Here is a 13,406-nt window from a genome sequence, read left to right as displayed (position 1 = left end):
AGTTGATACTAGATGTGTAGTTAATACCTGTTACAGCTATTGTTGATTGTGGTACAGAGTACAGTATTTGTGAGGGTTTTCTGAGCGGTTCTAGAAACTGGTTGGACATACAGAGGATGATGTCACGAGGTTGGAGTGTAATTTTTTATAAACCGAAAAAAACCCTTACTAGTTAAGCAACAATCGTGTATCTATATTGGCACGTTTCTATACATCCAGCTATGTTTCTATTCAACCCTTGCCATTTGAAATGTACGAAAAGTTTAGTAGTACTTAGAATAACACAGTGATAGAAGCAATCATCTTAAATCCTATTGACTCAATGGCATTTTTCAACTTTCTATTATTTACTTTCTTTTACTTTAGTACCGAGTATTAGGACTGAGATGTCACCATATTGACACAAGCAACTTTCCAGACGATGCTGATAAAGCTGAAATTAAAAGATGTTGCAACATTACATAATGAGATCCGCTTAGTCATAATTAATATTATGAATTATTGGTGTACACTTCTTTGAAAATCATTGTATTTAATTGCAGCATGTCTATTCCTCGTGGACACACCAGCAGAGGGCAATACTGATCTAGTGATTAAACCGGAACTCTTGAAACACTATTATGTTTCTAAGGGACGAGTTAAAGAGACGTACTTCTTGGTTGACTTCAACACTAACAACAACAAAGGTAACTAAAGAAATTTGTCCTTTTAATTTTATTGCTGTGTTGTTACAGTTAAGGGATCTAATGGTTTCATACTAGAAGCGTTTATTGTTTATTGCACAGCTTATAAGTTTGGCTAGCCTCTTTTGCTAAGGTTAGCTTATGATACGTTAACAGTTTAACCGTTTTTTGTGCTTTAGCTGTGTTTTGTATTTTACTTTAATTGTTGCAAATTGAATTTCCCTGCAGTATCCGCCAGGAGTTCGTCATGAATGTGAATCAGGGGACGGTGGGTAGCGACCCGGTCATTCTGGCCACGGCTGGATACGACCACACTGTCCGCTTCTGGCAGGCCCACAGCGGGATCTGCACCAGGACGGTCCAGCACCAGGACTCAGTATCCTTACCCTGATATATGGAGGCTTACGCAGAATGTGTACTGTCATATTTGAATAATTATAGGTTATGACCATTTATAAATCTCAGGTTTTAAGTTCAAAGTTAATCAGATGTTATCTATAGCTTCTCACAAAAATCCACGTGAACGCAAAAAGTGCTTTTGTTTTAGTTCTGTGTTTATAGATCTTCTATAAACCCTTTAGGGTTTGCCACAGTGGGTTAATTGCCTTCATCTCACATTGTCCCTGGCCTCCTGTTTTGTCACACCAACCCTCTGCATGTCCAAGAATCTCTTCTGTGGTCTTCTTGTTTTCCTCCTGCCTGGCAGCTCCATATTCACACTACACAGGTCTCCTTTACACTATCTCTCTTCTGCATATGTCCAAACCATTTCAGCCTTGCCTCTAACCTGTCTCCAAACCGCTGTCTTTACTCCGAATGAATCTTGAAATCTTCATTTCTGCCACATCCAGCTCTGTCTCATGTCTTTTTGTCAGTGTCACCATCACTAAACCACACATCATAGCAGGTCTCACTACCATCTTATAAACCTTCACTTTCACTCTTGCCACCTTCTGACACTCATCCCCACATTCTCCAGCCTGCCTGCTCACTCTTTGTCATCTCTTGTGGACTGTCTTTTACTTTAGTTGGTTGACTTCAGGTATCTAAACTCAGCTACCTTCACTGTTATGGCTGTCTCTCTCTCATTCACACATGTATTCTGTCTTGCTTCTGCTGACTTTCATTCTTCCTCTCTCCAGACACTCTTCCACTTATTTAACTACAGATCACAACCTTGTCTGTGAACATCATAGTCCACAGAGACTCCGTTCTGATGTCATCTGTTCACCTGACAGTAGTACCCTGACCTTTAAATTTGATGAGCTGTAAAATATTATTGCAGCAACCTACATTGTCCACTTCCTTAACATTTACTCTCAGCAAGTAAATTCCCTCGAGGTCACACCTGACAGAAGTATGATTGCAGCTGCAGGTTGGTTACAATTTTCCCCACAATCCTTTTTCTCATTTCTCACCTTAATGTTACTTTGCTTCATAGTAATGTTTGCATTGTGCTTTCAAGGTTATCAGCATATCCGCATGTACGACTTGAACTCCAACAACCCCAACCCGGTCATCAATTACGATGGAGTTAGCAAGAACATCACATCTGTGGGCTTCCACGAAGATGGACGCTGGATGTACACAGGAGGAGAGGACTGCATGGCTCGCATATGGGATCTGAGGTACTGAAGGACAAGCTCACTGGTCTTTGTTTATTTAATGATCAGCAAACTAAACTCTGATCCCTGCTCTACCTTGTAGGTCAAGAAATCTGCAGTGTCAGAGGATCTTCCAAGTAAACGCTCCAATCAACTGCGTGTGCTTGCATCCTAACCAGGTGAGACACTCAGTACACACAGATGAATCAGGTGAGGCTGTACTCTTGGTTACTATCTGGCCCATTTGCACTTAATGCCGAAGATTTCATTATGTTTTTTTAGGCAGAGTTGATAGTTGGAGACCAGAGTGGAGTGATCCATATCTGGGATCTGAAGACAGACCATAATGAGCAGCTGATTCCAGAGCCGGAGGTCTCAATCAATTCAGTTCACATTGACCCAGATGCGAGTTACATGGCAGCAGTCAACAGCTCGGTCAGTTGCCTAAAAGAATCTGCAGAACATGTGGCGCAGGATAATACATTCACTCTTTTATAGCATGTTATATTAATGAAAACCTTGTCCGTCCGTCCCCCGGCTGTCTTTTACAGGGAAACTGTTATGTGTGGAACCTCGCTGGAGGCATCGGGGATGAAGTGACTCAGCTCATTCCCAAGACCAAGATCCCTGCACACAAACGCTATTCCCTCCGCTGCAAGTTCAGCCCCGATTCCACGTGAGTGAACCTTTTTCTCCCATTTACCCCTCATTTCCCCACCGAAAATACGACTTGACATTTTGCATTCGTCGTCGCTTCCAGGCTGCTGGCCACCTGCTCGGCAGACCAGACGTGTAAGATCTGGAGGACGTCCAATTTCTCACTGATGACGGAGCTCAGCATCAAGAGCAATAATCCGGGAGAAACATCCAGAGGCTGGATGTGGGACTGCGCCTTCTCCGGAGACTCGCAGTATATTGTTACAGGTCCATACAGCAGCACACAGCAACACCAGATCTCTAAACTGAATAAGAGTTGTTAAAGTAAAACATTGCAGTCTATCTGAGGGCTGCAGATTTGAAATGTGGCTGTTTTTAAGATAAAAAGGACGTCTCATTTCTGATTTTGTCCTCATTTGTCATACTAACCCCTGCCCTGCCATTACATCTGGAATTATGTAAAAGGGGTTTAAAATGGTTTAAACATGGCTGTAAGTTTGTTCTCAGATTATGATTTTTTTTTAAACTTTTAGACACTTTCATGTAAGGCTAGACATTGCTTTGTTTTAATTCTACTTTTTCACTCACTCCACAGCCTCCTCAGACAACCTGGCTCGCCTGTGGTGCGTGGAAACTGGTGAGATCAAAAGGGAATACAGCGGCCACCAGAAGGCCGTGGTGTGTCTGGCCTTTAATGACAGCGTGCTCGGCTGAGAAGGAGGAGGAAGCAGAAGGAAGAGATAATAGGTTGTCAGACAGGAACTAAAGACTCTTATGAGGATGCCACTCATGTCGCGTATGTCAGCGCCAGTACAACAATCGACTCGGGGAAGCAGGCACAGTGGCCATCTCTGGCATATATGCCGAGCGAAACAGCCAAAATAAAAATCTGTAAAGCTAAAATCTGTTTTAATGGACCTATTTTGTTTCCACAGACGTACAGAAAGAAATCTGTCAATGACGAGGCAGACATAATAGTTTGGGGGGTTTTTTTTAAATTCAAATTGCAAAACTCTGTTTTTACAGAGCGCTGTATTTATTGTAAAAAAGACCACATTAATCGCAGGTGCTTTGTGTGTGCAGCAGACTTGTTTAATCTCTTACATGTGCTATGTATGATTTATTTGAATAGCTGTTCTGTTCTTCGTCATGTGGAGGAGGACTGCTGAATAAATGGTGTACAGAAATGTCTTTATACCCAACAGGTTGTGTCTTTTATTCTCAGAACAAAACAGTCACGTTGTAACAGGAACGGTTACACACAGCAGTCCGTTACAGGACATACAGTTAGAGGCATTTACAACACAAAAGGGGGAGCGGGGGTTCTTTCTTCTTTAATCTCTGAAGCGTGCCACCAGAGAGGGTATTATACATGAAGAGAGTGATGATGGGGATTTGGCGATAACTGTGACAGCCCGTCTCCAGCTCAATTCTTTCTCGGAAGGAAGAAAATGGTTTACTGGTGGCTGTATGGCACAAAGGAAACAGTCAAAGCTCGCTTTTGTTCTTGAAGAGGGAGCCAAAAAAAAAAAAAAAAAAAAGGACAACTTTGTTTCCCTGATCTTTTGCCGGGAGGATCGAGAGAGAATGCAGAGTCACTCTGGAAGGTAGTAGAAGCACACGGACACGCAGATGTTGCTGGGGAAGCAGATGTCGATGCAGAAGTAGACCAACCTCTGTTTGCCTGGGCCTGAGAAAATGAGAGGTCATGTGACTCATTAAAAAATACAAATTTAGATTCAAGTGTCACTTGAAAACAAATCATTTAGAAATGCAGTCATTTGCATGAATCATTCATGGTTTAAAAGCAGCCAGATTTAGTTTGGTGTTCAGAATGGGCTCACGTACATGCTGTTGAGGGAGCACACAGTAAAGTACATAAAAAGACTTTCACCCCGTGGAAAGGTCACATTAGGCCACGAATCAGGTTTCAGCCTGACACGCTGCAGCGTTGAGGAGCGGCCGCAGGGCTAATTGAAAAACCTCTCTGCGCGCAGGCTCCGGTGACCCTGACAAATGAGCCCTTGTGTGAAAACTTCAGCATAATTTCTGTTCTGTTCTCCCAATTTGTGACTCAGGTGTCTGGAAAAAAGAATCGATTCATAAATGAGTCTATGAAACTAGTAGGGAACAGTTCTGGGGTGGTTATAGAAAATTCCACTGTTTTCTGAATATTTAAGGGGATCATCATCAGAGTAGAAGACGCCGCAGTGCTCTTTGGTGCAGCTTTGTCAAACAGCATCAGAAATTGCTTTTTAAGCCGAATCTGAAGCGCTTGTGAAACCAGTTTTTATTTGTTCCAAATAAAGACACATTTCATCAAAAATCCAGAGCGTGGTCATGTATTTTGAAATGTACCTGTTCCTAAAGCACTTTAGGTCACCTTCTGTTGTTGCTGTGTGTGACAGTCAACACAAACCGGTTCAGACATTTTTCATGGTGCATGTTTGAGGTATATTCTTTCATATCCCCAAAAAATACTTTTCTCACCACAATTCAGTGAGCTACATACTGAGAGGATAGAGGATAGGATAGAAACAAAGTATCAATCCAGTACCGATACTAAAGCTGGTATCGATACTATTGATATTTGGATGTATTGATACTGATACTATTGATATCCCACCTCTAATAATGCAAAAAGATGTCACACAGTGAAAACATGAGGATTTGTTGACAACAGGTAAAATTCAAAATATATCAGCTTTGTTTTTTCACTAGTTTAACTTTGTTTTCTAAACCTTATCAGAATAATTGTAAACCTTTTTTAACTCAACATTTGACGTTTGAGCCAAAGCAGCCCCCTCACCCTCGGTCCTCCTGGTCCAGTGGACCGACCTGTCCTGACACAGGGCCTGGAGAGGCTCCTCCAGCGAGGACACATTCACCTGACTGGCTGCCAGGACTCCCAGGAACTCCATCTGCCTCTGGGTCTCATTCCCAGACAGCTGGAACTGGCTCTGCCGAGGACAGCACCGCAGTATCAATATCCACAACAAAGAGTTCTTATTTTCAGCGGAAAGTATTTTAATTACTGTGAGGAATCATATTAAACTCATAAAGGAGAAAAAGCGAGAAAAAAAGATGGAAACTTGAGCTCCTATTAGCCTGATATCTGCACTGATGAGGCCAACTTTGAATTTGTGCTCGCATTCACCCCAAACACTGTGCGTAATTGCGCCTCTTACAACTCTGATTGGCTCTGATAACAAACCGCTTAAAGTCCTGTTGTGCTCGAGTAGCTCACACAGCAACCAGTTTTCCTTTTCTGTTAAAAAGAACCAATAAGACCATTGTGCCTCAGCACAAACAAGCCACGTCTGCTAGCCCCAATGTCATAGATTAAATGGCTACAGCAGCTACGTTTGAATACACAGAGCCTGTATGAGATATGTGACACCATGAGACAGGATCACAGAAAAGCAGCTTCTGAGACGAGGAACTTGGGTATTGTGTAAAAAGATGATAAGAAGTCCCTCTCAGTTTACCTCCAAGGTCCCACAACTCATCTCAAGGTCTCCATTCAGCCAGGGCCAGCACCATTCACCTGATCATATTGTCAATTCATAATTAAGAATCAGATAATGACACAGATGAAAACTTTTTAAAGACTGGATGTCAGTGTTCAAGATCCAGGCATTTGTCAACAAGCAGATACACGCTGGCCCTTTAATGCATCAACCTGTATTTTAATCCAAAAAGAAGCGCCTTAAAAGTTGAAAAGCCCTCACACAGAGCGGCCATTGTGCCCAGGCCAGGGCTCGGGCTCGCTGCCGTAACCTCCTGTAAGAATATCCTCGGGCACGCCGAGGGGGCTGAAGGGATCAGATGTGCTGAGGAATTCAGCCATCGGAGTAACAGAGACAGACTATGAGGCTCTTCAAGGCCCTGTACGCTTCACCTCTCTCTTTGTGCGGCGTACCCAACAAAGTCATGCAAAACCACCAAGTCCTGGCTCAGTGGTGCAGTGCACTGAAATGCCAGTTCACACATTAGTGCGGCTGCTACCTTAGAAACACCTGGCAGAGCTAAAAGGGCAACTTTTTCTTAATATGCCTGGTGCACTTTGATGTCTCTCGTAATGCAGTAATGCAGTGGGGAAGACCATACTATGTAACATATCCCCTGCCCGCTACCTTGCGTGCCGACTCGTGGAGGACGGAGTTCACATTCTTGTAGTCTGACTGCTCCATCTTTCTCAGGAAGCAGCTCTCCTGGCTGACGGGCTTGTAGCAGATCAGACTCTGAAACACAGAAACACATTTACCCATCATAACTCGCAGATGTTCCCCCTTTTTTCTAATTATTCAGAGTAATTCAAGTCATCTGGACATACATGTTTTATATCAAAGAGCACAGTGGACGTCTGATTCAGCGACGAGGTCACAGAGAAGGTCACCAAGTCATTCTGCTGGTCAACAACTGCTGACTGGTTGATAAGCGCACCAGTCTGATCTGAAACAGTGAACCTCACAGTCTGCAAAGGCTGAAAAAACAGAGATTTGTAAATCAGAAGTTGGAAAATGTAAACCAGGGCATGATAAGGGAAGGTGTGTGTCATACCTGAGTGTGAGGCTGAGACCTCCCGAAGTGCCCCGTCAAACCCAGGGCGAGGATGGCCAGGAGCAGGCAGGCTGAGAGGCTGACCCAGAATGCCTTGTGCGGGAAGTGGAACAAAGGGGACTCCTCAGGGCCCCCATCCTGAGAACACATGAACCAGCAACAGGCTTTAAAAAAACCTATTGGATGGTTATTTGGGGTATTTAAATCCCAGGCTGTGGCAGAACAGGAACCCACCCAGCAATAAACTTGTAAACTTGTAATACAACAAAAGTGGGGTCTGTAAGTAACCAACATATCCCAGCTATTTCAAATCTTCCATCTTGTCTGTAACGCGCTTACCGTGCACTCTTCTTCCTCCAGGCAGTTTTCTGAACGCTTCCAGCACCTCACCATCGCTGTGTCCCTTGGCGGCTCCTCACTCGGTCTGCTCCCTTCTCGTAGCTACCGGCATGGAGCGGTGGTCATGACCAGCACTGGACTGAGACTCGGCACACCTGAGCGGCTTCTCTTTTCTTTGTCCTCACAAACCTCACACCTCCCCCTCCCCTCATCCCCTCCTCAGGTCTCACAGATTCCCTCCCCCCAAAAACCGGGGAAAAAAAGTCACGCTTCACCCAAAACTTCCTAACCTCGCCAAACTCAATTTCCAAGTTTTGCCTTCCAGAAATTACCTTCATTTTTTTTTTATGTCTTCTCTAATGTGGCTTAATACGCCTCTTTAACATGATCCATCTCTTTATTGCCCCTGTCCCCCCACTCCTTTTCCCCCTTGCTCCAACATACACTTACACGAGAGGAACTGGCTTCTCCCCAACAGTCCAAACAATGGACAAAGAGGTAAGGCAGGCACGGGCTGGGAAGCCTCTCTCGTCAGGTGAGGGGTGATATGCTGCCGCTGGTGCTGCATCCAGCCGATGACAGCTCAAGGTGACTGAGGACTTTGAGAGAAGCTCTAAACCTAAAGCAACGAGGAAGTAAGTATGTAAGGTTTGTTTATATAGAGCTTTACAGGAAGCAAGGTCACAAAGTGATTTACAGAATAAGATACAACAACTAAAATGCTACAAACAGATACAACTAACTAAAGGCATGCCATCACAGGTGGTTCTTGAGTTTCTTTTCAAAGGTATGAACAGCATCCACAGGAGTTAGGTTCAGGAGTAAAGGAGTCTATCTATATCAGCTGTGCACAATCCTCACTGAACAGAGATTGTGACTAATGACACCAGCTGTCAGCCAAGGCAGTAAATTATAATAATCAAGGCATCTACCGCACCGTCTGCCTGGTCCAAACGTTCCACTGTTGAATGCTATCAATTATTAATACTGTTACTCATCCAGGGTAAGGATTTAGCAGAGGGGGCATTTCTGGTTTTAAAAGGAGCTACCTTATTTAAAACAGTGATCATTAAAAGAATGCACAATTGAATTTACTTGGCTGTCCAGGGAAGGGGAAAGGCATTATCAGTGTTAAAAACAACAGAAAACCTATGTGCAGAAAGATGATAAAAAATATTTTTCTGTATTTATATGTTAACCAGTAACAGGATTCAAATCGTAAGTGAATAAAAAAAGAACACACAAGTGGCCAGAATAAATGGACTTGATGTTCAGGCCTAGATTAAAAACAGCATGTAAAACGTGTTCTTTGTTGACACACTGTGAGTTTGACACACTGCAAAAGAGAGCCAGAGATTAATAATAACTAATGGTGAAATAAAGATTTATAAACACATTGTGAGTGAAAAAGAAACGCTCAGTGCATCATGGGAGCCCCCAGCAGCCTAGACCACTGCAGCATAATTAAAGGAGGGTTCAGGGTCACCTTATCCAGCCCCAACTATAAGCTTTATCAAAAAAGGTTTTAAGTCTAATCTTAAAAGCAGAGTGGGTGTCTATCTCACGAGCCCAAACGGGAAGTTGGAGGCTCTGCCTCCTATTCTATCTCTAAATAGCCACAAGTAGGCTACCAGTCTGAGTGAAGTGCTCTACTGGGGTGATACAGTACTATGAAGTCTTCAACAAAAGATAAGGCCTGATTATTCAAGCCAGTGATAGGAGAAATATGCTCTCTTTCTAGTCCCTGTGCATGCATTTTAGAGATGTTGTGCAAATGCATGAAAACAATTCGTGTTTACTATGAACACTGAAGGACATGTCCTGGTCAATAGTCTATCAAGCTGATGAATTTTGCTGTAGTATCTTCTATATGAAAATTAAAACCACCCAAAAATAAGAAGTTTCAACAACTTTAAAAGTAATAATCAGGAAATCAGTGAATGTGTTGAAAAACAAGAAACATGAACCAGGCAGAGGGTATGGTAGATCATGTAAAAATAGTTTATTTTTGAGTTTAACATGTGTTTTTTGTATATGATACTTACCCTTAAGGAAAGTCAGACATTTTTTTAAAATGTTAATGTGATTGTTTTATGAAGTAATAAATAACATGACGGATCCAAATATTACTCTTGCACAATCCCTTGAATCTAAATGCAGATATCGGAACATTGTGTTGAGGTCTTAGAATACAGAACAAACAAAGCTCAAGTTCAGCGCCTTTCAGTCTGCTTTTGTCCGTTGGAACAATGATGTAAACCTTATTACTAAACTGTTGACACTTCATGTGTGCTCACCTCTCTTCCAAAGTTTGACTTGTAGTTGCTCAAGAGGTTACATTGCATATCTGGTGAGGGCCTTTATAGTTCACTGACAACTTCTTTTTTAAAAAAGAAAAGGAACACACTCATTTTTGCAGCGTAACTCAACGCTTAAATACATTGAAAAAATACTGAGGATTATTGTTCTCACGCTGTTAATAATCACTTAAAACATATTAAAATTAGGTTTAGCAGATAAAATAAAATATAGATATATATAGCTTTAGTCTCCTGTCCAAGCAGGTAAGTGCTGTTACAGTGCTGAAGCAGCAGAAAACAACACAAAACAAAAAAATTCCCTTTTTAAAAGAAAAAAACAAAACAAAAAACACTGGATCCTGAGTGTTGTGCAGGTTTCTCAGTCTCATCCCTGCAGAGCTGGAAGGAGGTCCGCGATGCTCTCCACATAGTAATCCGGCACCATCCCCTGCCTCTCTGGGCAGCCACTTTTCTGATGGGCTTCGGCATCTGCCACAGTGCTGACCCCCGTGAGGGTTAGAAGGGTCTTCAGGCCGCAGTTGGAGCCCAGCAAGATGTCAGTGTCCAGACGGTCGCCGACCATCAGGCAACGGTCGGCTTTCACACCAAACTGGGAGGCCACACAGTCGAACATGAAGTGGTTGGGCTTCCCAACAGTCCGGGCCTCACGCTGGGCTGCCGTCTCAACGGCCTGAAGCAGACAGCCGGTACCTGAGGGTTAAGAGTGACAGTCAGTAGGTGAGGTGACAGTTTACTCTTTAATCCAACAGAACAGGTCTGTTCAGATTGACAGGAAAGTCAAAAATTGAAAATAAATTGTTGCCAATACACTTAAAAGCCTCTGCACTGCCTCTATTCAGGTGTTCTAACATCTGTTTAGGGTTAAACACGGCTGAACAATAAATCCCTTGTGCTGACATCACCCTGAAAACAGTTCTGTGGATTATCTGGCCTAAATAAAAGCAAATAAAAGGTTTTAAAAATGCGTTAAATGGAACAAAGTGCAGAGTAACTGTTTACCTGCGACGGCCTTGCCTCCTTCCAGGGGCAGCCTGGTGTCCCTGTTGGTCCCCACAAACAGACAGCCCTGCTGGGTCAGATACTGCATGGCTCGGTTCAATTTCATGTAACTGAAATGCTCATCGAAACCGACCACCACCGCCTTCACCTCGGGGTCCAAGGTCACGTTGGCCCAGTCAATCGGCTTTCCGCAGATGTGGTCGGGTCCCACCCCGGTCTGCTGGATCCCCACCGCCTCCAGCTCCTGCCTCATCGCGTTGCTTCCTATCAGGTACACTTTGCCCTCCAGCTCGCAGACCGTTTTCAGGTACATAGCGCAGCAGTACGCGGTCCCGAACACTTCATCTTCCGTCACGTCGAAGCCGAGTGCGGTCATTTTATCGGCGTACATTTTCCTGGACTTGGTGCTGTTGTTAGTGACGAAAAACACCCTCTTGCCCTTTTCCTTGAGAAGGTTTATGACTTGAGGCGCTCCGGGAATGGCCTGGTCCCCCCGCCAGATGACGCCGTCGCAGTCGAACAGGATGCTGTCCACAGAGTCCAGTAGCTGCTTCACCAGAGCTCCACTCAGCCGGGTGCATTTTGACACAGACATCGGGGAAGACTGCGGTGAACGGAGCGTGAAGAAATGTAAAAACGGGAAGCTTACTTACTCAAGTAAAGTAGTAGCGCTATGTCAGGAGTCAAAGAGGCGAGTTGTAAATGTTAACCGTTAATAACCGGTCAAAACAACCGGTTTTGGTGTGCTGTGTGAGGAGCTCCGGAGAAGCAGGCTGACGTTCTGACCGCCGAGTGTTGCATCAATGCAACGACTACTTCCGCACCGGCTTAAAGTGACAGGAGCCACACACTAAGAAGTCCGGTGTTGTGCCAAAAAGTGATTGTCTGCCAAAAACTGATTTCCGGTATTTGCCAAAAAGTGATTGCTCGTATTTAAACTGCTATAAGTAACTTGTTGGGCTATAATATGTGAAACATATGTCAAATGCATCCCTCATGGATGACACAAAGTCCTATTGAGCCACAAACAACATTTGTGTAACAAGGTAGAAGCCGCAATCAGTTTTTGGCAGTGACTTTTATATAACCTTTATTTATCCAGTTAAAAAAAATCTCATTAACATTAAAAATGTCTTTTGTAAGAGTAAGTTGGCCAAGAGGACAGCAGAAATGGCAGCAAATATTACAATATTTCTGTAAAAATATTTTAAGTGGGGATAAAGGACCGGATTGGTTATAATGTAAGTACAATAGCAGAGAGTTGTAAAGATACTTGAAAAACAGATATTGTTTTAATTCTCTATATAACCCCTTTGTAAACCCTGTTCACCGAAGTCTATTTACGAACATACGTAAAGATATTACACATAAAAAATACACAGAAACATTGGAAATCAGTTTTTGGCAGACAATCACTTTTTGGCACAACACCGGTCAAACTTCCGCTTTGATAAAATTAAAGTAATAAAATATTTTTTCTTTTTCTTTTTTAATGAGAAGAACAGGCGCTTTATGATGGTGTGAATAACTTAATCAGCAAACACATTTGTTTTCTAACCCACCTTCTGATTTTTTTTAATTGCTATGTTACTTTGTATCGTGGTTTAATAAAGTTTAAGAAAAAAAATCAAAACACTGGATGCTGACGATCAATGACGATCCACAGTTGTTGTGATTCAGTGAAAGTTGTGTGGTGGATGTCAAACATGTAGCCTACTGGTGCACTGCTTTAACCTACACCAAACACTTTTAAAATCCTCGGTTTAAAGTTAGAATGTCAAGCGACCCCCCCACTGTGTTCTTACCGGGTTTTCCATGATGGCTGGAAAGCTATGCTAATGTAAATGTTTATGTAGCTTCACTGATTCACCTGCAGATACAGAATGGTCACATGTCTGTCTTTACATTACAAGTGATCACGCGCGGTGAGTTTCAGCCACCAAAGAGTCCATTCAAATTTTGTTGATAATTTAATTGAATCTTGTTTTTTATTAAAAAATATTTTCATTCCAAGTCTTTATAGCCTATAACAAACTTACACAACAGAAGCTGACCCAAACTCCTTTAAAGACAGCACATTTACATTTCAGGTCTCTAAAAATCCACAGTATCAATACACAAGAAAACTGTGTTAACTAGTATATTACTGTGGGTTGTTAAACTTACAACATTGTTGTGTTGGTGTTCATGAAAATGTGTTCCAAACTTGGCAAATGTACGATGATTCAGCTCATAAATAA

The 13,406-nt window shown here is 42.8% G+C and overlaps 3 protein-coding genes across 6 annotated transcripts; 1 reads left to right on the top strand and 2 right to left on the bottom strand.

The window, feature by feature from the left end:
- Positions 1 to 572: 572 nt before the first annotated feature.
- On the top strand, positions 573 to 3,847 carry mlst8 (MTOR associated protein, LST8 homolog (S. cerevisiae)). Of its 3 annotated transcripts, none has more exons than XM_085283989.1 (9): positions 573 to 686; positions 912 to 1,059; positions 2,007 to 2,058; positions 2,149 to 2,311; positions 2,391 to 2,466; positions 2,570 to 2,722; positions 2,839 to 2,963; positions 3,048 to 3,211; positions 3,540 to 3,847. In XM_085283989.1, the coding sequence occupies exons 2-9, from the start codon at positions 931 to 933 to the stop codon at positions 3,656 to 3,658; spliced, it is 981 nt and encodes a 326-aa protein (XP_085140115.1). In that variant the 5' UTR covers positions 573 to 686; positions 912 to 930; the 3' UTR covers positions 3,659 to 3,847. The 3 variants fall into 3 exon arrangements, with proteins under 3 accessions (XP_085140115.1, XP_085140113.1, XP_085140114.1); XM_085283987.1 differs by having other exon boundaries at positions 606 to 733; XM_085283988.1 differs by having other exon boundaries at positions 618 to 816.
- A 292-nt stretch (positions 3,848 to 4,139) lies between these two features.
- bricd5 (BRICHOS domain containing 5) lies at positions 4,140 to 9,148 on the bottom strand. 2 transcript variants are annotated; one of them, XM_085283991.1, is made up of 8 exons: positions 8,577 to 9,148; positions 8,297 to 8,465; positions 7,847 to 7,948; positions 7,508 to 7,645; positions 7,281 to 7,430; positions 7,081 to 7,188; positions 5,754 to 5,904; positions 4,140 to 4,634 (listed from the first exon to the last, which is right to left on the bottom strand). In XM_085283991.1, the coding sequence occupies exons 3-8, from the start codon at positions 7,898 to 7,900 to the stop codon at positions 4,540 to 4,542; spliced, it is 696 nt and encodes a 231-aa protein (XP_085140117.1). In that variant the 5' UTR covers positions 7,901 to 7,948; positions 8,297 to 8,465; positions 8,577 to 9,148; the 3' UTR covers positions 4,140 to 4,539. The 2 variants fall into 2 exon arrangements, with proteins under 2 accessions (XP_085140117.1, XP_085140116.1); XM_085283990.1 differs by having other exon boundaries at positions 8,590 to 9,148.
- Positions 9,149 to 9,824: 676 nt separating this feature from the next.
- pgp (phosphoglycolate phosphatase) lies at positions 9,825 to 11,979 on the bottom strand. Its single transcript, XM_085283985.1, has 2 exons — positions 11,167 to 11,979; positions 9,825 to 10,857 (listed from the first exon to the last, which is right to left on the bottom strand). The coding sequence occupies exons 1-2, from the start codon at positions 11,759 to 11,761 to the stop codon at positions 10,532 to 10,534; spliced, it is 921 nt and encodes a 306-aa protein (XP_085140111.1). The 5' UTR covers positions 11,762 to 11,979; the 3' UTR covers positions 9,825 to 10,531.
- Positions 11,980 to 13,406: the final 1,427 nt, after the last annotated feature.

The sequence above is a fragment of the Mchenga conophoros genome, linkage group LG8, assembly GCF_057382185.1.
Source record: "Mchenga conophoros isolate Kocher_MC1m ecotype Shallow Benthic linkage group LG8, M_conophoros_male_GT1.1, whole genome shotgun sequence".
NCBI lineage: Eukaryota > Metazoa > Chordata > Actinopteri > Cichliformes > Cichlidae > Mchenga > Mchenga conophoros.
Note: the sequence above shows the minus strand (reverse complement) of the source record. Positions and strands in the feature narration are given on the sequence as shown.

What these genes read in the sequence shown, in the direction of transcription:
- pgp (XM_085283985.1), bottom strand. Translation starts at nt 11,761, where the DNA reads ATGTCTGTGTCAAAATGCACCCGGCTGAGTGGAGCTCTGGTGAAGCAG. An exon ending in AGGAGGCAAGGCCGTCGCAG is followed by an intron (nt 10,858 to 11,166) that starts GTAAACAGTTAC and finishes CTTAACCCTCAG; the next exon opens with GTACCGGCTGTCTGCTTCAG.
- bricd5 (XM_085283991.1), bottom strand. Translation starts at nt 7,900, where the DNA reads ATGGTGAGGTGCTGGAAGCGTTCAGAAAACTGCCTGGAGGAAGAAGAG. An exon ending in TGGAGGAAGAAGAGTGCACG is followed by an intron (nt 7,646 to 7,846) that starts GTAAGCGCGTTA and finishes ATGTGTTCTCAG; the next exon opens with GATGGGGGCCCTGAGGAGTC. An exon ending in GGTCTCAGCCTCACACTCAG is followed by an intron (nt 7,431 to 7,507) that starts GTATGACACACA and finishes CTGTTTTTTCAG; the next exon opens with CCTTTGCAGACTGTGAGGTT.
- mlst8 (XM_085283987.1), top strand. Translation starts at nt 621, where the DNA reads ATGTTTCTAAGGGACGAGTTAAAGAGACGTACTTCTTGGTTGACTTCA. An exon ending in TTTATTGCTGTGTTGTTACA is followed by an intron (nt 734 to 911) that starts GTTAAGGGATCT and finishes ATTTCCCTGCAG; the next exon opens with TATCCGCCAGGAGTTCGTCA. An exon ending in CTCGCAGTATATTGTTACAG is followed by an intron (nt 3,212 to 3,539) that starts GTCCATACAGCA and finishes CTCACTCCACAG; the next exon opens with CCTCCTCAGACAACCTGGCT.